The sequence below is a fragment of the Plectropomus leopardus genome, chromosome 1 (genome assembly GCF_008729295.1).
Source record: "Plectropomus leopardus isolate mb chromosome 1, YSFRI_Pleo_2.0, whole genome shotgun sequence".
NCBI lineage: Eukaryota > Metazoa > Chordata > Actinopteri > Perciformes > Serranidae > Plectropomus > Plectropomus leopardus.
In genome coordinates, this window is record NC_056463.1 from 32409252 (window position 1) to 32433555 (window position 24304).

At 40.5% G+C, this 24304-nt stretch overlaps 2 protein-coding genes across 2 annotated transcripts in view; both read right to left on the reverse strand.

Moving 5' to 3' along the window:
• The window catches only part of LOC121941109 (AT-rich interactive domain-containing protein 3B-like), a 58816-nt gene extending 47539 nt beyond the window's left edge, over positions 1–11277 (reverse strand). Inside the window, exons 1-2 of the mRNA XM_042483832.1 lie at positions 10981–11277; positions 9121–9753 (exon numbers count right to left, since the gene is read on the reverse strand). Of these exons, the coding sequence (XP_042339766.1) occupies positions 9121–9753; positions 10981–11016 (669 nt within the window). The 5' untranslated portion in view covers positions 11017–11277. The remainder of the gene's footprint in view (positions 1–9120; positions 9754–10980) is intronic.
• Positions 11278–12559: 1282 nt separating this feature from the next.
• On the reverse strand, positions 12560–24057 carry fam219b (family with sequence similarity 219 member B). The gene is made up of 6 exons (XM_042483843.1): positions 23823–24057; positions 23172–23280; positions 21202–21295; positions 21008–21085; positions 16990–17041; positions 12560–15295 (listed from the first exon to the last, which is right to left on the reverse strand). Exons 1-6 carry the CDS (start codon positions 23895–23897, stop codon positions 15146–15148), a joined length of 558 nt encoding a protein of 185 aa, XP_042339777.1. The 5' UTR covers positions 23898–24057; the 3' UTR covers positions 12560–15145.
• Between the last annotated feature and the right edge of the window lie 247 nt (positions 24058–24304).

The window sequence follows — 24304 nt, forward strand, 5'->3', positions numbered from 1 at the left end:
TTAAGGTGGACCAGCTTTTCTCATTGTAGTGACACTCCCAGCTGCTTCTAAACAGATAATGGAGAAATGTCTGTCTGCCGAGTCTCTCCTGAGTTAGTGAAACAATTATTGATCCCAATTAAACATTTATTTTGCTGTTATTGATACAGTAACTGTTATGTATTGTTACATATTAGTTGGATTAGGTTTTATTATTATGTGAATGTGAACAAACTACACAGTTGTGGTCACACCACAAAGCTTTTACTGTTTTTCAGTTCACTTGTATTTGAAGTTAAAGATCATCCAGTGTTAAAAAAAACACCAGAGTTAATGTTCAATAACTGCTTGATGTTCTGAAGGCCAATGTGTAATCATGTTAAAATAATTGTGAAATAACTGTGATTTCAATATCAATCAAAACAGTCATGATTATTATTTTTGTCATAATCAAGCAGCCCCACAGCGTCCATGATAATCTGGATAAATTAAGGCCCTTACTTCCAGCTGAACTGGAGCAAACATTTTGGAATGATAAAGGATAGCTAACCGTATGCTAATCCTCTTTCCTTTGGCAGTTAGGAAATAAAACATGTGGAACACACTGATTTTTACACCTCAAACGGTATTTTGTGATCACACCTCTGCCAACTCAAGCCATCTCAAAGTACTAGTTGTAACCAAGTGCGTCAGCAATCAGCGTGCCTCTCTCCATAACACAGTGTTAAATTTTAAAGAGCTCAAGCTAGCTTACACCAACTCATTTTAAAACTTTCATTATTTTATGTGACTAATTAATAGACACTAACACCTTTGGTGGACACATAATCTAATTTGTTTTTATTGTTGTTTCTTTTAGCTCCATGTTAAGAGAATAAGAATTGACATTTCCTAGTTTATGCTCCACTCATCTGCCTTAGTGACACAGTTTACTGGTTTCTATAATTGCTGATTTAATGAACTGAAGTTTACTGAGTGAAACATGATGCAGAATTTAAGTTATACGAGTGATATAAATAAGTAAAATAGGTAACTTTAGGCATTAATGTTTTATATGAGATATGACTATGACAGAAGTACAGTTAATCAGTAACACATTCTCAGACTAGATGACTAACATCAAAACATAATTCAAGCTATGCTGCTGTATTTATTTAATAATTTAATAAGTAATACAGTATGTTCTGATGTTGAATAACAAACCTAGATGTCATCCTGTTCCACAAATTCTAATTTAATACTTCTACTCTGTGTCTTGTTATACTCTTTTTTTTATTATTATTTTTTCTCATGTCAACTGTACCATTTGTTACAGAAATGATCCCCTTTTATTCTGGCAGCATGTTTAACATACTGTTGTTGACACCACAAATTTAGCTTAGTCTGGTTGTTGGTAACGTTAAAGACGTGGGCAGCACAACAAATACCAGAGCTCCGCAAAGACATTTCAGAAAATGCTAATCTAATGTTTGTGACATACCTGTTAAAAAAAGCAGTATTTATGACATTGAGGTCAAATTAAAAAAAAAAAAACAAAAAAACACTGCTGGCGGTTAGCATCCAAGATAAGAAACTGGGACTTACCATAGACAGTCTATGTGACTAGCTGGGATACTGCTGCTTCCAGTATCTCACCAGAAACTGCACCTATAATCATTTCTACAGTAGCGCTCCCAGAATTAAACTGAATATTGTCTGGTATGCCAGATTCTTCTCATCAGCCCTGTTCAACATGCACACACAGCTCAGCTAAAAAAAAAAAAAACTCAGCTTCAGTAATACAGTATGTAGTGTATTTTCAGATTAGATTACATTAGATATCACATTTACTTTTCAACGGCCCTGTAAGACAACTGCATGAGGCATTTCACTTGCCTGAACATTTCTTTTTTTTCCTAAAATGAATCAGTTTATAAATGGTTAATGGGTATGGGGCTGTCAATAACAAAATTAACTAAAAATTGACATCCCTACACACTACTATGCAATACCAGAGATTTTCAAAGTTGTCCAGATTCATATTTGGTGGCTGCCAAAATGTCAACAGCTTTGTTATCAAATCACTGTATGTGTTCATTGCTACGCACAGCTAACAAATTGGGCTATTTGGCTAAATATTGTGCTAATACATTTTATGGTTTGAAGAACAAAATTATATTACTTCACCTCATATGTCACTATTTTTAATTACAACAGACAACTGAAATTAAGCTAAATGTCCCAAAATTGCCTATACACAACCTCTTCTAGAAACTGGAAGTGCAAAATATAATTACGCCTCACTAATTGTGCAGTTGTAATCCCTAGGAGATAGGAGATAGGAGGAGAAGACAAAATACTGAGGGGAATTTTGCCCCAGTAAGCTAAAAATAAAATTATAATCAGACACCTTTAGCCAGCCTAATCTGGACTGAGATCAGTGTTGTAGTTCATTTGGAAATGAGGTTAACCATTTAGTGTTCAGACCATTCATCACAAATGTCATTAGTAATATAATTTTTTAAGTCATAAGGTCATCCAGATGACAAAGAACCTGATGAGGAATATAACAGACTCACATTCACAAGAACAAAATAATGGACAAAATTTGAAAAAAGCACTAATAAATGCAGGTGTGATGAGGACTACATGTAAAAATAAAATTAGGGAATTCATTCATGTTCTATTTAGATTAAAATTATACTATATATTCTTTCGCATGTAAGGTTAAAGAACCCTGTATTACAAGTCATTCCTTTTCTTTGATTATGGTGGAAACATTGTTTTGATAATGCTTTTTGGCATGGCTCCCAGAAATCCTTAAATGTGGGAATTACTAAACTGTTGAACAAAAGAAGCTTGCAAAAGGTCATTTAACAATGTATCGGCACTTAGACTGTGCCAAACAATACCCATGTGAGTTGTTTCTTCACTGCTACCTTACTATTTACTGTGACATTCTTCGATTCTTGGTCAGTTTAAATATGACAAACAATGTGTTCAATGTGATATGAATAAGATAAGATAAGATACGATAACATTACCCTAATTGTCTCACTTAGGAGAAATTTGTCTTGGACAACCAAGAGACCCAGGTCACATGGCCATACAAATACACAGTCAAACTACAATTAACTCACAGTATCCCCACCAGTTCATACACCCCAAGAGTATTGCATAGTGCCCTATATTTAATGGATGCTCTAATAATTACACTAAAGTGCTATACAAGATTATTGCACAAATGCACTACACCTAATAAAAGCACACACAACACTACAATACGTTGATGTCAGTGTTTATAACAGGCGTGAATAGTCAGGTTTGAGGTTTTTTAATTCCCTTTGTAGCTCAACAGTTAAAGCCTGACAGAGACGATACAGGTTTCACACATTACAGTCACACTTCTTGTTTTGAATGAGCACAACAACATGTTTTAATGGACCACAGCCTTCCTCATTATTTCTCATCTGAATGACCTCCATTTGCAGGCGGTTTGCACAAGTAGGGGTCAGACGGTAATTCCAGCCTTATTACATCAGCCTAACAGGAAGTCCAGTAAACAGAATAAGACTAAGTACACCATTTAAAACCCACTGACAGTTATGGCATGTGAGAGACCAACACAACATTCAGTGAGCAGAAACCAGGCCAAGTTGGTGTATGCAGCATGCATATCAGGGTAGAGAGGCCTGCTGGCTTCCACTGCAACTCTACCGAAGCCCCTTTCCAACTGGACAAAAACTCACAAACATCCCCTGAAATGTGACTTGTGTTTTCAGTGGGTAAAATGACAGTTGTCATTTACTCCCTGAGTCCAAGGACAAATGACTCTGTAGTAGTCACAGATATTTATTTGCTCCAGCTCCTTTCAGCTCCAATAGACAGTGGTGAAAATATCACACACAAGTGGACATGCTAATTTCTGCCCCATTTGTGGCATGCCAAAAATGCCATCCTGTGTTGTTCTGTTCAGCACTCAAACTAGGGCTGGGCGATACGGAGAAAATCAATTATACTGATATTTTTTCCCCAGATATAGCGACACTGTTGTATGATTGAATATTGGTGCTTTCATAAAATATTTAAGGCAACACAATGAGACTTTTGGATAAATAATCAACAATAATGTGGATATTGATGAATAAGTGGTAAGGGGATATAAGGAACAGCTAAAGCAGTCTGGTGAGTTCATAAATGTACATCACTTTACTGTAATACAGACTTAAAAACCAGGAAAAGACAACATTTCCATTATTACGATATCCAAATTCTAAGACAATATCTAGTCTCATGTCAAAATACCGATATTTACCCAGCCTTAGCTCAAACAGCAACAAGTTTGAAAAGGAGACTGAATAAGTAATAGATCAAAAAAAAAGAAAACACTGCAACATTTTCTTTGGCCTCCATGCTGCTTTTCTCTGTTTACTAACACTGTTTTCCAGCATGTTTGTGACATTAAACGTGACATGCCAAAGAAAAACAGAAAGGCATACTAATCTAGTCTACTGGCATTCCATGATAAAAAATGTAAACTTGAGTCCATCTTCTAAATACAATGCCCCCCTCATTTATCATAAATGAATCATAAACAAACCAAACATTCCTGCCTCTAAAAGCTCACACACAATCCTTATTGATCTCTACACTGCAACTGTGCAGCTCCCCACTTCCTGGCTGATGTGTTGCTGGGGCGACAGCTAAATTATGCAACAGCGCTGGCAATACAGACAGGCTGCAGCGCTTCAGCAGCAGAAGCAGGGCTCTAGGGTGGCAAATAATGTCAAGGCTCAGCAGAAACAGATGCCCAGTCACCCCCAGAAACTAGATTTGGAACACTGTGGTCTGTTTGCCCTTGTTGGCCCCCAGTTTTCTTACGTCAGATTGTTCTCAGTGTTCTCATCTGCTCAGGCAAATGAGAACACTGCTTTGCAGTGATTTACTTAGTGTGAAATGATAAAACAAATAATTTCCCCATTTTAATCTGGTTTGCAGCCTTTCCAAATTAAAAACCTGTCTGATCTGACCCGAATGACAAATCTAATCAGGCTGTGGATCCAGCCTTTTGTAACTGAGCCTGCTTAATGCATCACTTGTACAATCAAAATTTATAATGCTAATGTTCTTGGCTGTTAGTCTGGTACTGTACTCAACACAGAATTATGTTGGTCGAATAGGATTTGGCTGCTCTATTTGGTCCTTTTTTCCACATAAAGTTTGACAGTTTGCATGGGGTTCGGTGGTATGTTTACAGCGTCAGTGACTTTCACATAATAATAAACAAGCCAAGTGAGCCAACAAAGCTAATGCATGCTAACTAAGCTAATAACGGATCAGTGATGTGAAACAATTTTCGCCAAGATTAGATATCATATAAAAGCTAGAGACTGCATTGTATTCAGTTGCTGTGAGATTTAAATCCACCACTTCTAAGCAGAAGGCAGAAGATAACATTATCTCAAAGCCTGATCAGGCAAATCCTCTCTTCCTACGTGCAGCTGCCTCCATCTCACTCGTCTCACTGGGTGCAAACCTGCCTGTAGTGAGTAGCATGGAAGCGAAAAGCACTCACTCTGCTGCTAAATCTCAGAGTCCATGTGACATAATGAATGAGAGAACCAATTTGTGCAATGTTAACAAAACATAACATAATTGTCTTCACTGAATCACAGGATATGATTACACAGGAGCACGGATGCCCTAATTAGAAACAATTACAATGTGGCCACCAATCTGTCAACTTAATGCCTAGATTCATGTGTTGCAAGTACTCCTAAAAGGTATCATTCAGTCCTGTGATGTGATGAGAGAAGTACTCATACCGGTTTCTATGTCTTGCAGCCTTGTCATTCTTCTCCCTCTGTGATCACAACAATTCAAATGTAGGCATGCTCTGCTTATTCCCTCCACTTTGACTCATTAGTCAGAAGACAGAGTTGCACAAGGACAAACACCATGTGAACATAAAACTTGTAAACCTGTGTAACGAAAGCCACTCACACGCCACCTGTGGCATACCGCACAACACCTCTCAGTTACATCCAGCCAATCCAACTGACGCGTCGTCACCGCAAATATAGTGGGACAAACAACACAATCCCTGTTCTGCAGGCATGATTAAAACTATTAATCACAGAGGGATTATCACAAGGAGTGGAGGGGTATATGGACATGTGTGTGTGTATGTGAGCAGGAGGGGTTGGGGTGGATTACAGGGGTCATGCAGCCTCTGTCCCACTGCGGTGGAGGCCAAAGTGCTGAGGCCAGTCGGCTGTCCACCCTGGCTCTCTCTCCACGCGACGCCTTTGTCCATCCCCTTGTTTGACAATTATTTACTCTGCTGTTTGGGACAGGGCTGAGGTCACCACACATACATCACTGACACAAAAACACTGGCTACCCAAGTACATCCACCCCCATCTGGCCTGTTTCGACCCTCACATCCATGTACACTCAACACACTTAGGAATACAAGACTACAAGACAGACTAATCCAATGGCTGTCAGTCAAGTGCTGCTGCCGGCAACTTATATATACAAATAAACATTACCTTATTCCTGCCGAGTTATGCACCACTTGTTTGTTCTTATTCTGTTGTTTGTCACTCATTTCCCATCCATAGCTTAGAAGCTTTGTCTAGACCCTGGATCTTTAACAGGGGGTCTGTGACCCCTTGGGGGTCCTAAGAGTTACAGCAAGAGAAGTGACAAGTTACCTCTGGCTAATTTAATATGTTTTAATGCTTTGTTTTGGGTTTTTTTTTTCAAAAAGTAGTCTAAAAAGTGTGTCTAAAAATATTCATTACCATGAATGCAACATATTATTAGCAAATATAAATTGGCCTTTCCGTAAAACCTATTTTGATAACAATACACACCATTGTTGATGGGCTAACTGTGACCCATTATTCCTTGTGCATTCACATTAGCTAGCTATTGCTAAATCACTGTGCTTGTATTATTACCAGTCAAGTGCACAGACAGTCTTGTGAGGCACAAAAGATGATTTAGAAAAGTTTTGTAGGAAGAGTTTGACACAACATCCACTTTGGAAACCACAATAAGAGTGCGTTTGGGTAAGGCTAATTCACCATGCCATGTTATAAGTTGGCTTGCTGGCTTAACACCTTCAGGCAAGTGCAAATAAAAAAATACCCCAAAATATTAAGGAAATGATTTCAAGTGTTACTCAGTTTTATGTAGCAGGGGGTCCCTGTTCCATCTCTCTTACAGCAAAGGAGTCCCTGGCCTGAGAAACATTGAGAACCCCGGTCTAGACTTTGCACCCATTAGTCTTCGTTACTTTAAATGTTGGTGAACTGGCTAGATGGACAGTGGACTTAATGATCATGTTCTGCTGTCTTTGTGTAAGCTTCTTTGGGTGAAATCAGAAGCCACGCTCTTTCTATATGATCTGCTATGGCTCAAGCGAACGGCAGTATCTCTGTCAGAACTAACACAGCGCTCACACACAGGGTGCTTTGGGTAAAGGCCTGCACCAAATGTGACTGACTACATGATATGTAAATGTTAATGTAAATAGTCTTCCGTACATTTCTCTCTACTAGCAAGCTATTACATCTCTCCTCTGTCATTGCTTTAGGAACACAATAAATGTTCTCGCTACATTATTATAGGGGGTAGGTATTTGCGGCATCTGCCTGTCTCTGGCCTCTTGAAGACAATGACATCAAAAAAAAAAAAAAAACAGTTTCCCCGCCTCCACTGTCCCCCTCCCCCTACAGCGGTGCAACCTGAAACTGCCTGAAGAGATGAGCCGTCATTAAATACTGCAGAGCTGACATAATGACAGGAAAGATAAAAGAGAGGAAACAAAAAAAAGGCCAGACCAATTCTCGTCCCATAATGCCTCCCCCAACCCCCAGGCTCAGCCCACCACTCCTAATAAAAGACACTGGGCCACAGATAGGGCACTGGTGGTCAGCTACAACTTTGCTGCTGTGATCTCCTGTCCTGACAATGCTCGCACAAAGCCTGGCCATCTCGCAGTATCATTCTACTCCACCCTTTCTGACACCTATGGAAACAATAAGCCGCCCAAACAATGCAACGAAACTCCATTTCATATAGTATTTATATTCAAGTAATGTTTTAAATCATCTCCAGCAAATCCATGTGCAGGCAGAGGCATTAACTGATATACAACACTGAGAAATAATAGTGCTCCTCCCTCCACTTCTATACTGCTTTCTTCCCTTAATTTGGAAATGTGGTCCAGAAAAGTACCATTCACAGAAATTTTCCTTTAAATAGACAGTAATAAAATCCAGACACATGATAGTCCAGCACCCTCATCCCACTGATCAAGCTCAGATATGTCCTCTGACACGGCCCACTCTTGTGCAACTACAGCTTTTTATATCACCCACATGCTGCTGAGCTCACTTTAACCTGCTATGTCCCAAGCTATGATGCTAAACCACATGTAGCTCGGCTTGCTTCCCAGTTGGCATTCCAGCGTTTTGTAACACTGTGCTGAGGCAATATTTACCTTCAAGGGAAAGTGCACTTGGCACACAGCCGAAACTCTTGGGGTGGGAGGGGGTGTGACAGGTTGCTACTGTGTACTACATCCAAACTTCCCACCCACCCAAAATCCTCGTGCTGACCCAGCCAACCACCCACAGCCTCACAGCAGCAGTCCTGCCCTGGCTGACTCCACTACCTGGATCAGAGCCAAACCAGCGGCTGAGCAAAGCGCCAAGAGGGACAGAGAACGAGAGAGTTACACACACACACCAAATGTGAGCGCAGAGGGAGAGAACTACTGAGTGTGAACACATTGCGCCCCAGCCTGGCCCTTTGCCAGGACTCACTTAGGAGGATTTTTAGCCACAAAAGCCAATTGGCGGTCAACCATCCACAGAGACTTGAAGTGTCTCACAAAGATACAGCTGGAGAGGTTAGTCCTACAATCAAGATTAAGCAGTCGCTCACAGCAGGGGGCTGGACTAAGAAATCAAGCAGAACACTCAACAGGAGAGCAGTGAACAGAAAAGGGCTTGCTCCTTCGGTCACAATGAACAGTGTTTTGATTACTCAGCTCTATGCTGACTCACAAAATCTTTTAGCCAACTCTGGTTTGACATAATAATAAGGAGGAAATGGTGTGGCGAGGAGCCAAAGCAGGGCACTGACCTGTCTGAAGTGATCATCAAAGCCCCAGTCGGCCTGTCCGTTAGGAGAGGTAGCAGAGTGAGGCCCCGCAGGAGACAGGCCCTCATCAGGTTCCTGCTTCACTCTGATAGGTGGGGATGCAGCCCTCTGAGGGGCTGACGCAGAGTAACTGCCAAATGGACGGGCCGGGATGCGGGACGCGCTCTGCTGCAAAGCGAGGGTCTGCTTGCGGAGAAACTCCAGACCACTGGCGCTTCCCTCGTCCTCATCACTGCCCTCGTCCCCCTCCATCATTTCATTGTCTTCATCCTCATCTCCAGAATCACGGCCTCTGTCCTCATCATCCTCTCTTTCTGAGTCCACACTGCTCTGATTGGAGACCCGCGGAGGTAACACACCACTAGGGACCCCTCCAGCCAGACCTTTGCCCATGAAGGCTGCCCCAGAAGCTCGGGCAGCTGCCAAGATGGCCTGCTGGGCAGCGACCTGCTGAGCATACATGATGTGGGCCTCTCGCAGCTTCCTCTCCTTGCGCTCCATTTCCAGTCGGGCCTGCTGCTGGCGCTGGAGCTGCTCCATTACAGCCTCCAGCTTCATCCCCCCTGTAGAGGTGCTCTGAGGAAAGGCCACACCAGGCTCCTGAGACATGCTGGGCTGTAGGAGGAAGAAAAAGCGTTATGGATAACCTACCACATACTAAAATCTAATTACCCTTTTATCTTATTACACGGTATGAAAGTAGACACAGGTAAGGCATGTGCACACACACACACACACAAAAAAACAAAGCAGCAATAAAAACAAGGGAGCCTGATTTGTATGTAAACTCAAACACACTGGCACAGATAATCAAAACATAGCAATTTTATCTGGCTCATGTAGTGAAAGCTTGCTTAATTGTAACTCATTGCCTCGCTTTAGTCAAAATTTAAATACTATACTATACTCCACAGTGGTTTGGACTCTCAGCTTTGACATCTAAATCCAAAGACCTGAGCATGTGCAGAAGCAGAAACAAAATGCAGTGTCTACAACCACATTACAAAGTTAGCCATGCCAAACTTTTGGGAAAAATGGACTAAAGCAATCCTGCAGAGCACTCTCAAGGTTTCACACAGCTAAACGTTCAAAAATAGCCCCTATAGCAGCCAACCACGAAAGATCCTCACCAGAGGATATCAATATTTAAATGTATGTTATTCACTGTAAATATTACCTTGACTACATTTACAGTAGTTCAGTGATTTCTCATATTGAAGTCCTTTTATACGTTTAAGCTCCTTTATCGAGAAAAGGGTGGATAATTTGCCCAGACTTTTGCGTTTTAGTAAAGACAGTAAAATGGTCATCCATGGAGCTAACTAGTGTTCAAACTAGCTTGTTAACCCGGGAGAGAGATAAACTACTTCCAAACAGCCTCCAGCAGAAACTTCAAAAAAGGAGGGTTAACTGAGCTACAGACATCTTGATATGCCAAACACCACAGTGAAATGAAAACTCCGATAGTATCGTAAAATAAATGTACACCTTTTCCGCATTTAATGTTGGCCAGTTGCCACATCCTCAAAATACGTGGATAACGTATGTGTGGTGGGGTTTTAAGACAAGTTACCGTGCGAACAAACCAAACTAGCATATGAATGTTGAGATTTTTTACAAAAACATGTATTACAATGTCGACGTAAAAGTGTGAAATGCGTTTTTTAAGAAAAGTAACATACCAAAAATAAGCTCTGGGAGTTTTTCTTCCTTTTTCCTTTGGAAAATGTCACGTTAAGCAAGCTAACTCTTTCCCGTCAACAAGGCGTTCAAACTGTCTTTCGGGTGTTTTTAGCTCAATATAGTTGAGAAAAATACACGCCAAGTAGGACCACGACTCACCATTTGTGCCTTACTACTGCTTGAATTGTCCACCATCCCTCCTTCCTCGGCTTTTTCGTCCTTCCCTCGTTCGTGGCACTCGTTCAAACACTTGTAAACACACACACGCGCGCGCGCACGGGGGCAGAGATACTGTGCATGCACCGTAGATACCGACTGATCCGCCAGCAGAAAGCGGCTGTGTGCTCTCCTCTGGGCGACCTCTCCAAATCTACCTGCGTTTCTGTCTTTCTTTCCCCAGTGATATTCGTGATTTTCTTTTTTAATAGATAAGGGCACCGAGTGGAAAACGGCCCGATCTCATATCTCGCAAAGCGCTGAGGTAACTCCCTTCAGTCGTTTTTTTTTTTCCTCCCCTTCAATTGACACCCCCCGCATGGCGCACAACAGCATTTAGGCCCGCCCAGCGACAGCAACAAGTCTCACAGCCTTTTCAGTTTCATGACACTTACTCAGTGGTATTACCTATAATTTATTCATCATAAGCATATTTACATTTATATTAAACAGCATTTTGTAGGCTGAAAAAAAGAAAAGAAAAGAAAAGAAGCATAATCTACATTTAAAAAAAAGGAGCAAAGGTAGATTAAAGTTTTCTAAAAACTAAGGGACTGTTCATTATTTATGAGAGGTGTGGTGCAAAACGGGGGAGGCATGTCAAGTATTTTTTAAACACTGGGGAGGGACATAAGGATTTTATTTTTGCTCAGGGGTGGGACATATTGCTCTATAAGGTCGAATTTATTTTAAATTCTGATCACCCTCTGAACCCCCAAACTCAATGGCAGGCTTGAGAGGCATATTTTTATTTTATTTTTTTTAATTTACAAAAATCACACCATTTATCATAGCAAGTAACTGTAAAAGCAGAAATTGTTATTGTACTTTCAAAAAGCCAAAAGCCATTTTACATATCATGTGCAATGAACACTTCCCTTGGGAAACATAACAAAATCTAAGCTTTAAATGTTATATTAATAAAGAGAAGGGTGAAGATAAAAATAATAAGAACTTTAAAAAAAAAAAAACTACCCTCGCAACTCCCCCTTTTTCTGATGAACACTGAAAAGTCCCTAACTAGTCATTGTGTAAAATACAATCTATTAATCTATGAATATACAATTATAATTGACATGGATGCTATTAATGAAATATCAACATATTTTAAACACGAAATTGTAACGTTGGAAATGTTTTTTTGTTTGTTTGTTGGTTTTTTACCAATGGAGACAGGTCCTATACTAAGTATTCAAAACACAAAACACTTTCTTTTGAATGCTACATAACGTGATAATGACTATGCTGCAATATCTAAATTAAATACTGCAAACCTAAATTTTAAGGAGTCAAATATTGAAGAGCAGTAGGTATTGCACTGAGGATGTAGCATGGCTCCATGCTGCCCCCTTGTGGACACAACCACCACTGTGTTCATAATGGTTTGGCCCTTTTTTCATTCACCCTTTTGGAATTTATTTATATCCCATATAATTAAAAAGCTTCACTGACAAACTACCTCCTTACACAAGCACTCTTGAAAATGACTGTTAATAATTTAAATCATTCACACACATGGAACTATAGATAATAGTTTTATTTGCAATAATGTAAACCAATAAACAGTTCAATCAAATAAAAAAAGATTAGTGTTTACATCATAAAATAACTGAATAAGTTATTGCATTTAGCACTCAATAACACTATATCGTCACGATGTCATATTACAAGCAGATTGTCCCATTAGTTGCATAGTACAGGTGAGTCAAGTGTACTTGCTACTGACCACTGGTGTTAAGTGCAATATTCGTGTACATAAAAACATTGTGCAGAGCCAGAGTTGGGGTCAATACACTTTCAAATTAGCTATTATGTTTAAAGCATTTACCTCACACTTGTGTCAAGTGATTCACACTTTATGTAATAGTAGAATCAGCTTTTATTTTGAAATCACCCACATTAGAGGAATGGAGTGCTGTGAGGAGGAAACATACATTTCTCATGTTAATAATTTGACATTTTCACACCATAGCATTTTCATTGTAAGGGTTCTGACAGAATCCACTTTGTGAATTGATCCCGACTCTGCAAAGTACAAATCAAGGTTCCTACTTTTTCTAGCACAAAATGTCATCTTCTTTCTGGTCCTTAAGTCTTTATGGTGGTCAAGTGGTCTGCTATACCATTCATTTACATGACTGAGAGTTACGCATTGTAATAACCAACATCACAGCATGAGAAAAAAACCATGTGGCCTGCAGGCGAGTAAAGCAGCAGCCCCACATTTATCCCAACTTAAAACCTCTATGCACTTACACAGTCATGCAAGCTTCAGACTGCTTATTTTACCAACGTGTGAGAGAGGCAAATTACTTTTTAGGCGTACACCCATACACACAAACAAAAAAAATCTCCTGAGAAAGTGATGACCATCACTTGCTCTGATATTAAACATGTTTTTGTTAATGCAGTGTAAAAAAAAAAAAAGATAAAGACAGACAGTTAGTAGAAAAATATGACCCAAACTGTAACAGGAATGAGCTGATAGTTTTTTGTTGTTTTTTTTAGTGGAAAAAGAAAATAATTTTAAAAAGATTACAATTTTCAGCGCATGTGTCTATTGTGTTTAAAACAAGACAAATCGTAACACAAACCAAATAGTAGCAACACATAGTTTAAACTGACGTATGTAAATATAACAAATAATGAGGGTAAACAAATGCCTCAATCCTTATGCAAATGTGGTTTGTCTGAACCTGTAACAACTATTTTTAGCATCTCCAGTTTACAGGTAAATAAATAAATAAAATAAATAAAATATTTCAACTACAAATCTGCCATCCAAACATTGATGTGTTAAAGACGGCACAATCCTTTTCAATTGTTATACCAGATCCTGGACAGGCTACTAACACAAATTCTATTCCATACAAAAAATAAATTTAATATACTTTTTAATTAAAAATTTTCATATCGAACCAAAATTGTTTTCTAATGAGATCACTTTTATGTTTATCTGAAACATATTTTGCCTTCAGTATTTCTGTAACAGTTTTTTTGAAGTGGAGGATATGGGTTTCTGGAATAAAACGTATTTCTACAATACAGAGACTGAAAATCAAATGTCGTCTGTAAACCTATCAATTTGGTAACATGTGCTAATAGTAGATATTACTCTTTCAAACAATGGACAACTTTGTAGGACAACTTTTCATTACGTTTTTCTTTCCAACTATATCCTCCACAGGCAGCGGGTGGGGGAGTCCTTCTTGGTATGTCGCAGTTTTCACAATGACAACTTGTAAAATGGAATGAACTCTGTCTTTACTGACACGAAGCAAAGACTATAAAAGAGCCAGGCTTCTCTTATTTGCTGGGAGTGGGGCAACTATCATTCATTACACATTTGCTATTAAGAAACTAAGTGGCTTCACTCATTTGCCATACACCCTATTTCAATTTAGTGCTTTGTTTCATATATATATATATATATATATATATAAACAACAACAACAAAAAAAACTATAGTTGCTGTGTGTGTTGGAATAGGTGTCATAGTTACACCAGGTGGTTGCCATTTGATTTTGGAATGAAAGTCTATGTATTTTTGGGGAAAACTGTGATTTTTGAGGACAGAAACAGCAAAATAACCAAACAAAACAAAAACCCCACACAGTTAATGCAACAATAGTTAGGGAATGCAAGTGATCATGTGAGGTGCCTTCATATAGCAGTTAGTTCATAACTGGAAAATCCAAATCAGCAAACACCATACACCCTATGTATGAATGTCCTGCTTAGAGGGCGGCAGACCTGTTCACCAGAGCAGAAAAGACCATTTCCCCATCGGGACAACAAGGACATATCTGGAGCAGTGGCGCAGTAAGCATTTCATGAAATTCCGTAAAAAGAAAATTTAGAAAACAGGTCAAGCTTTGTGGTCACAGTGAATAAGGCTTGTTCTTATGTCCATCCGCGTTTTCATGCGGGTTGAGCGATCCCGGTGCGCGTAGTCCTGTAAGAACAGGAGTTTGGCTTCAGAGCTGGAAGTCATCAGGCAGCACAGCAGTGGAGCTGGGTTAGAAAGAAGGCCTCAGGCACCAGTGACTTAAGTCAGGGACAGGAACTGGTGCAAAGCCTTTGCAAGGTTCGAGTCACAGCATCTGCATCACTGCATGGAGCAGGACGGGCCCTCTGAGCAGCAGCACACAGAGGAGCCCATGGCTTTAGGTGGAATCAGGTCCAGATCCTCGTCATCTGGGATCTCATCCAGACGGTAGCCGTCCTGAAGCAGCTGCCTGCTTAAATCAGGATGGACCTGGAGAGCAAAGAGAAGCACCTCACTAACTCAGACACATATAAGAATAAGGTGGCTAAACCTGGTAGACATCTCACTCAGGTTACTCTGTTTATAGGGACCTTTTCACACCAGGGTTTCCCACATATTCATCTATTTTTGGAAGCCTGCCACAAATCAAATATCTGCCGCCACAAATACATTTTCTATTATTTGGAGCTGGACCATTGGTTAGGAGAGCTGTTGAAATATATATATGCAGTTCGATAATGCATCGCACATCTGGGAGCGCAAAGCACACTCTGGGTACAGAACATCAGGTGCATTGAAAGTGAATCTCAACTGTTCCTTCTGCAGGGTTTAAAAGTTTGCATTCAATCAGTACAGGTTACTCATCTCATTCATCGATCTGATCTGATCTGATCTGATCTGATCAGCTCTGAACAGATTGAAAGATCAATTATCCACCCGTGAGTAATAAACTGCTGCTGAGGAATAACAAGAACTCATGGAGAGCTCTGCTACCTTAAATGTTGAGGACATAAAGTTCTCACCAGAAATATGTATTCATTCTCTATGGTCCTAAATTAGATGTTTATACTCGTATTTGCAGTAAGAATACAGTTTGTGATGTAATTTTCTGAAATTTGAACTCTAAATATCAAACATGAGATGCTTTAAGCCAGATAAGATAAGTTGTTTACAATGGAAATAAGCCAGAAGTCAATAAGCTCTCTCTTTAATGTGTTATGAGCTCCTCTAACTTGCTCTAAGGCACTCGGACATTTAGGTGAAACAAAGTTAAATAAGCAGCCAGGCAAAGAAAAACATGATCTATACGCAGACATGAATCACTGATGGATCGAAATTAAGCTGTCAATGATGCCAACAGTCCTCTGTTGATTACTATTCACACTAAAGAGGCTGGAATTTTTTTTTATTTGATTTTGAGTCACCCACACCTAATCCCCTTCAGATACAGTACATGAATATTTAGCTGAAATTCATGCCACATCCACAAACTAATTCTAACTTTGAAATTAAATACATTTTTCATGTATTTTAGCTGTGATCAAAATTCAAATACTCCGCAGCAATGCAAGACAACAAGTAAGACAAGTAAGACTGGGGTCTGCTAAACTGCGGTGCAAACAACCCTGGCTACTATCTGAGATCAAGAAATAGCCAGAGGCTTAGTGTGTGTGTGTGTGTGTGTGGCTGAAAAACAACAATAGTAAGGTAAAAAATGAAGAAAAAAAACCCCATACACTTTGCTCTGACATTTACTCATACAGAGGCCGGCAGTATATATGGTTCCTATACAATGTATGAAAGCATGCCCACACGGACAAGATCTGGCCCTAGCACTTAATGTTTGATGTAAGTATGGCAGCTGTTGACACAATAACTTTTTGTTATATATTATTATATCACTTCGAGACAAACCTGTCCCTTTTGACCACATTTTTAATATTTGAATAAAGAATTTGGTTGTGCGACCATCCAACAGAAAACCGTGAAATAATTTTCCACTTTGTATAGAAACTTGGCTGCTGATAAGGTTTATAATAACACAAATGATCCTCTATTTATTTCCCTACATGGCCAAAAGACTCATTTTTGCAGACTTACACAATTAAAGTCACACAGCCAATTAGACTGTCTGTATCTGACACTGAAAGCATCTGAAAAAGGTTCCCGTGGGGTAAACTCACCTCGGCTGAAGAGTATCCTGAGGAATACTGCTCAAAATCGATCTCTTCATCACTACAAGAACAAGCAGGGCAGGTTCTGTCATTCCGATGTAAACAAATGTGTGTCACCTGGCAATGTATTTAGGGACACTTACTTCCAAAATTTGTACTGGTAAATGTTCAGGTAACATTATTTTATGTCTAAAATGAAAATGATGGATTAAATAACACGAGACTTCTTCATCTGTAATCACATCTTATTACCAACATGAATTTAGCAATCTTTCTCTAACATTCTTTGAAAGGAGATCTGAACCTTGACAAACTCTACTGGGACATGTTTTACTGATTCTCTTACACTCTTAGCACAATTAATCTGTATCTGTACAAATACCAATGATGAACATTAGTTTAAAATGTTTTCTTTAAAACATTATTGCAACTTGTAGGTACCATTAGCCAGTGCTGTGGGAAAAATTCCCTGCTAACTGGGAAGCAGTTTCAGAAAAAAAACACTGACTGCTTTAACGTGAAACTGCTTTATTCTGTGTTTTTGGCAGTTTAAATCAACGGGTCTGATTGTTTTGGAGAGAAAGAGATCTCTGCAGATAATTCAGCTCCAAGTAAAAAACCTCCTGAACATCTGGAGCTTAAGTTGTCAGAGAAAAAAAAAGTGAGCACACATTTGCAGGTTCTAGGCCAGTGGCCCATTTGTGGCCGACATGCCAAACAGGGTCGGAGGAACTGATCTGTAGGGTGAAACTGCTTTATTTCATGTTTTTACTGGCTTAAATCAAGTTGTCGATTTGTTTTGGAGAAGAAGTGACCTCTGCGGCCTCCCCAACAATAAAAAATTACGAAGGAATTGTACTTGGAGAAGTTATAGCTGGTCGCAATGTGCAATCCTCACCACTAGATGCCACTAAATCCTCCTAAATCTTACACACTGGACCTTCTAATGACATGAGCCTCATTTGCCAGTAAATAACATCTGATTATATGCTTGAAGTTAATTATGCACTTTTCCTATCGTGACAATTTTTGAAAGGAGAACTGGACATAGAAAAAAGCTGCTGGGACATGTTTTGCAGATTTTCTCATACTATCAGCACAGCTGCACTGCATCTCTACAAGCATACCATATGATCCTTTTAGAACATGATTTTAAGGTAAAATAGAATAATCTCTAAAGAATTGAAGACATATTTTTTTAGATGTATAAGCTTATGTGAGAGACATCCTGGGAAACCAATTAAAAATTGAAATGGCTCAAGAGGAAAAATCTACCGGTTAAAGTGACGGTATGCTGTCGGGACATTGAGCTGCTTGCGGTGAGTCTCAGACCTTACTACATGCCCAGAGAGTTCTCCCACGCCATTGCTGTTTGTGTTTACATTCCTCCGCGGGCAGACGCAGAGGTGGCATGTGACGTCATCCACTCTAACATCGCGACGCTGCAAACACAGCACCCTAAGGCTTTCATTGCAGTCTCTGGTGATTTCAATCATGTCAGCTTGGACTCTACTCTCCCAACATTTCATCAGTTTGTTAACTGTCCGACCAGGAAAAACAAGACAATTGACCTCCTTTATGCCAATGTGAAGGATGCATACTGTTCCTTCCCTCTGGGGAAATCAGATCATAATCTTGTCCTTCTCCAGCCCCTATACAAACCACGGGTACTCAGGGAACCCACAACTACACGCTCCTTCAGGAAATGGTCTCCAGAGGCAGTGGATGCTCTGAGGGACTGCTTTGAGTGTACTGACTGGAGTGTGCTACAAGAACCACACAGCGAGGACATTGAGGGGGTCACACACTGCACCACGGACTACCTGAACTTCTGCATGGACATTGCTGTTCCCACCAAAACTGTGCGCTGCTTCCCTAACAACAAGCCCTGGATTACCAGCGATGTCAAAAACCTCCTCAACAAGAAAAAGAGGGCGTTTAAAGACAGAGACCGGGCAGAGCTGAAGCGCGTACAGGGAGAACTCAAGGTCCGACTGAGAGAAGCAAAGGAGTCCTACAGCAGGAAGCTGGAGCAGAAGTTGGGCAACAACAGCATGAGGGAGGTCTGGGATGGCATGAAAACCATCACAGGCTGCAACAAAAAGACCACCAGCTCAGCAGAGGGGGATGGGGTGAGAGCAAACCAGTTCAACCACTTCTACAACAGGTTTGAGTCTCCTCCTCCTCCGCTAGATGCAAAGGCTTTCCCCCACACACACACCCCACTTACTGCTCTTGGCACCCACTTTCACACCTCTTCAACACCATCAGCTGCATCCTCAGTAGACAATGCCCCCACTCCCCCCACCATCACTGCAGAGCAGGTCAGTAGAGAGCTGAGGAGACTCCGCCCCACGAAGGCAGCAGGGCCAGACAGGGTGTGTCCAAGAATGCTCAAGTCCTGCGCTGCTGAACTGGGGGAGCCTCTTCAGCATGTCTTCAACCTGAGCCTGTGACTGGGGAGGGTCCCTCTACTATGGAAAACTTCCTGCCTCATCCCAGTTCCAAAGAAGGCACACCCCAGTGTGCTGAATGACTACAGACCAGTTGCCCTGACTTCACACATTATGAAGACCCTGGAACGGCTCCTGCTGCACCACATCAGACCCCAGGTTCGCCAGGCACTCGACCCACTCCAGTTCGCTTACCAGGAGGAGGTCGGGGTGGACGATGCCGTCCTGTATCTGCTACACAGGGCTTACTCTCATCTGGACACAGGGAGTGGCGCTGTGAGGATCATGTTTTTTGATTTTTCGAGCGCCTTCAACACGATCCAGCCCCCTCTACTGAGAGACAAGCTGGCAGATATGGGGGTGGAATCACACCTGGTGACCTGGATTACGGACTACCTCACAGGGAGACCTCAGTACGTCAGGCTGAGGGACTGCTCCTCTGACACGGTGGTCTGCAGCACTGGCGCACCACAAGGGACTGTTCTTTCCCCTGTCCTGTTCACTCTGTACACATCAGACTTTAAGTACAACTCTGAGTCGTGCCATGTGCAGAAGTACTCTGACGACACTGCAATCGTGGGATGTATCAGGGATGGACAGGAGGGGGAGTACAGGAGCCTGGTGGAGGACTTTGTGACATGGTGCAGGGCAAACCATCTGCAGATCAACACTACCAAGACCAAGGAGATGGTGGTGGATTTCCGGAGGTCCAGGCCGCCTATGCAACAGATCTCCATTGAGGGGTCTGATGTGGAGGTGGTCGGGACCTACAGATACCTCGGGCTGCAGCTAGACAACAAACTGGACTGGTCTTTCAACACCGAGACCCTCCTCAAGAAGGCTCAGAGCAGGCTCTACTTCTTGAGGAGGCTGGGGTCCTTCAAAATCTGCCGGAAACTCCTACTGATGTTCTACCAGTCTGTTGTGGCAAGTGTCCTCTTCTATGCTGTGGTGTGCTGGGGAGGCAGCATCAAGAAGAGGGACGCCTCTCGGCTGGACAGGCTGGTAAGAAAAGCTGGCTCTGTGGTCGGCACAGAGCTGGACTCGATCACATCAGTGGCAGAGAGAAGGACTCTCAGCAAACTGCTCTGCATCATGGACAATGCCCACCACCCTCTGCACGGCATCATCATCAGGCAGAGGAGTGTCTTCAGTGACAGGCTGCTGTCCCTGTCCTGCTCCACTGACAGGCTGAGGAAGTCGTTTGTCCCACAGGCCATACGACTCTTCAATTCCTCCTCACACAGATAAACACTGTTTGCACTGTTGCACTGTTCATACTGGTATTGCACTGTTTTTATTGTTTATTGTTGTTTTATATCTTGCGTTTTTGCATATTCTGCATCTCTCTTTTTCTCTGTATATATTGCTTATATATTTATTGGGCTATATTCTATTCTGTATGTTTATTATGCTGCTGGTTACTTAAATTTCCCTCGGGATCAATAAAGTACCTATCTATCTATCTCTCTATCTATCTACTGTAGAATGTCAGTGTGTTTGTCAGAGCTCAGTTTACTGCATATAGTAGGAATTCAACAACACTATCACCTCTATACCTGGTGCAACCTTACCTGTCTGAGTCCAGTGCAACCAAAGTGTCCTCAGCATGCTGACTCAAAGCAGCGTAGCCCTTGTTATACTTCACCGTCCTAAAAGGAGAACCAGAAACTGTAAAAATGTCCAAAACAAACATCTACTCCCCTGCTTTATGCTGATATCATAAAAAGCAGCATTGTCTTTCCTTTATCATACTTCCTCTTCTTACCTCTTAGCTCCTTGTCTGGGCTGATGCATCACTGGAGGTCCTGGTGACAGGGCTTTCTTCTTCAGTGCTTTCCTTGCCATCTCCCTGTGTTTCTCTATGAATAATGAAAGAGACATTTGTATGCCGACTAGGACTGTCTGGATGAAAATCAAAGCACAGGTCACATAGAAAGTGTTTAGTGTGCTATTAACACCATATCTTGAAAAGATACTCTTATCTCAGTGTAGGAGTTAAGCTTCCTACATACACACTCAGCACATATAAGGTCTTTGAGAAAATCTGACATCACTAGGTTTTGATAGTCAGAAAAATCAATGATGATGTTTTACAATTTTTTAGCACTTATGTTGTAGATTCTAAACATTTCAAAGACTGACAGAGACAATAATTTCATTAAAATGCTGCACATATTTAAAGATAATGGCAAAAAATATATATAATAAATTGGATTTAAACTGCTTTTTCTAATCATTACCCACCAGTTGAGTTCTTCTAATATACAGTTTTTTCACTTCTCTGTTATTGTGCAGTTCTCATGATCCAAGTAGACCTTGTTACTATTAGTTTAATTCCAATCAGTACTTTCGTAAAGCTTGTTCTTGATTTAAAACAAGACTCAAACTTTGTGTATCTACACGAACTGGTATGTGAGACAGTTGTGTTTCAGTGATTGTAAAAAAAACAAAACAAAAATAACTGCCCATTTGCACATTGAGGAAGATTATATTTTAAATGAAGACATTTGGAAACCTTTTATTGCTAAAGACTTTCTTGAGAAGTTCACTTTTATCATTTATATCTTAAATGACAGCAGGTTGTCTTTAACCATTTAGCACTCCTATCATTTGCCTCTTACTATGAATACTGAGGTAAAAGCAGCTCTGCAGCTCCCCTGAACCCTCGAAGGAACAGGATGACATAGTTAGCCTTGTATATTTGATTATAAAAAATTCACCTGCCTATGTGAAACCAAATATATGTCAGTATAATTGTTCAGCCCATTCTTTTTACTTTGTATTGTTAACAAAAGAATGGCCTTGAACAGGTGTTGTGATGTGTGGGGATAACAAATTCAATCAAGAGCACTGCCTGCAAACAGGTGGAGTACAAGAAAAAAATTTAAATGTTAACATTTTTTCAATGTGAGGAGAATAACAACTTAACTTTGTAGGGGATTTTCAAAATGTGTCTATGTTAAGCACATTATAATACATGTTTTCAAGTTGTGCTTAACAGGCAGCTCCTTAGAAATTAGATCCCAATATTCATTTATGTGTCCACCTGATAAACTCAGTTCCACTGCTTGTTACATTTCGCTTTCCTATTTAGTGAGTGTGAACATACTAAAATCAGAGACTAAAGAGTCTGTGAGATGTCATGTGCCTTTTGCAATGTGTCCCTCCAATCTCACATGACAGATTCACACCATCTTCAATTTACCATGCATAAAACCCGACATCTCTTCATCACCAACATCACAACATCACCTCTTCTCTGTGTGGAAATCCTCCGTGTCCAAGACATTTACTTTGCTTTACTCAGGAATGTGCAGCTACATAAAGTCCCTCTTGTTGATGCCAAATAAATACTGGAGTCAGAATCTCCAGACAGTCTTCGGTGCACGGTGCAGAATTTTTTGTTGCAGAAACCTTTTCAATTATAATTCAGCAAAACATTCTGATCTACTTAGGTTAAAAATTATAGTGATAAATGTAAGCTGTGTGCTACATTACAAAAACTGTATCTGCTTTCACACACTGAGTGAAACTGTAGGTGACTCATCAGTGTCACATGACTCAGGCTCTACTGAACTGCAAGCTGCTCATTTGACAGTCTTTAGATGCTCAACTTAGTGTTTTGTACAATAGTACCACAGCTGAACTTAGACAAGCAGCAATTATGAGAAGACTCCTGACCTGCAGCCGGGAATAACGATGGCATTAGTTATAATGAGTCAACAAAATGTTTACGTAGTTTGAGGTGGATTGCTGAAGCTCTGGACATGATGTAAGGTCCTCTTTTCTCCACAGGCCTGATTCCTCCATCAGTGATCTTAGGTCTTGTGCCATTACTGGGCCCCTGAAGATGGACAAATGAAGGAAAATCTGTATTTCAAATTCATATGTGGCAGCCAAGTAAATGACAAGACACTAAGATAACAACTACATGACATCACGTAATAGTTACATGAAAATACAATACGTTTTAGGGGTACACTACAGTCTTTAGAGCAAATCCAATGTGATTCAAAGATAATGCTCATTTGTTTCTGTATGTATTTAATAAGATGAATCATTCTGATCTGTTTTAAAGTTAGCTTAAGTCATTCTCCAGGTCATTTAAAATCGAAAACTCCTCCAAATTTTCCCAGCAGTCCCTTCGGTTTTTAGTTACAGATAAACAACTTTACGCTTTTATGTATTTAAAAATGACGTCATTCGATATAATTTATAGTCAAACTTGGCAGTTTCTAATGACAGAGATCGTAACCTATCGAAACCAATTTTGTAAGCATGTCTCATCGAAACAAGTGTCAAAAAACACAGGCTATGCTAATCAGCTAGCCTCCCAGTTTCTATTTACAAGCTAGCGTTAGCCGGGCTAGCTTTAGCTGACATTACCGACAAAACTTGTGGCTCGGGTTGAGCTTCCAGCAGGTTGTCCTTCTCTGGCTCCTCTATGATGTCGTTCATCATCTTGGCGATAGTTGTCACAGTCTATACCACAACACAGCCATGATGACAGGTGTCCCACCAGTGCGGGACTTTTGTTTTCTTCAGGGGCAGGTAGGCACTTCTGTTCGCCAGCTATGCTAACATGCTAACAGAGACAGGTTTTCTACTACTTCCGGGCGATCATTACAAAATAAAAGTAATCGTCGACATATGACTAAAAACTACAATATTGAAGATAATAAACGATAGAAACAATGTGAAAATTAGATGTATATAGGATACTTTATAGTTAGTAGCAAATAATAAAAAAAAAATGGCTATGACGATACCGTTTTTTGTTTTGTTTTTTTTAAACATACATAATGGTGTAATAATTCTGATACCAAATAGGGACTGTTCCTTATTTTTGAGATGGGAGGGGGTGGTGC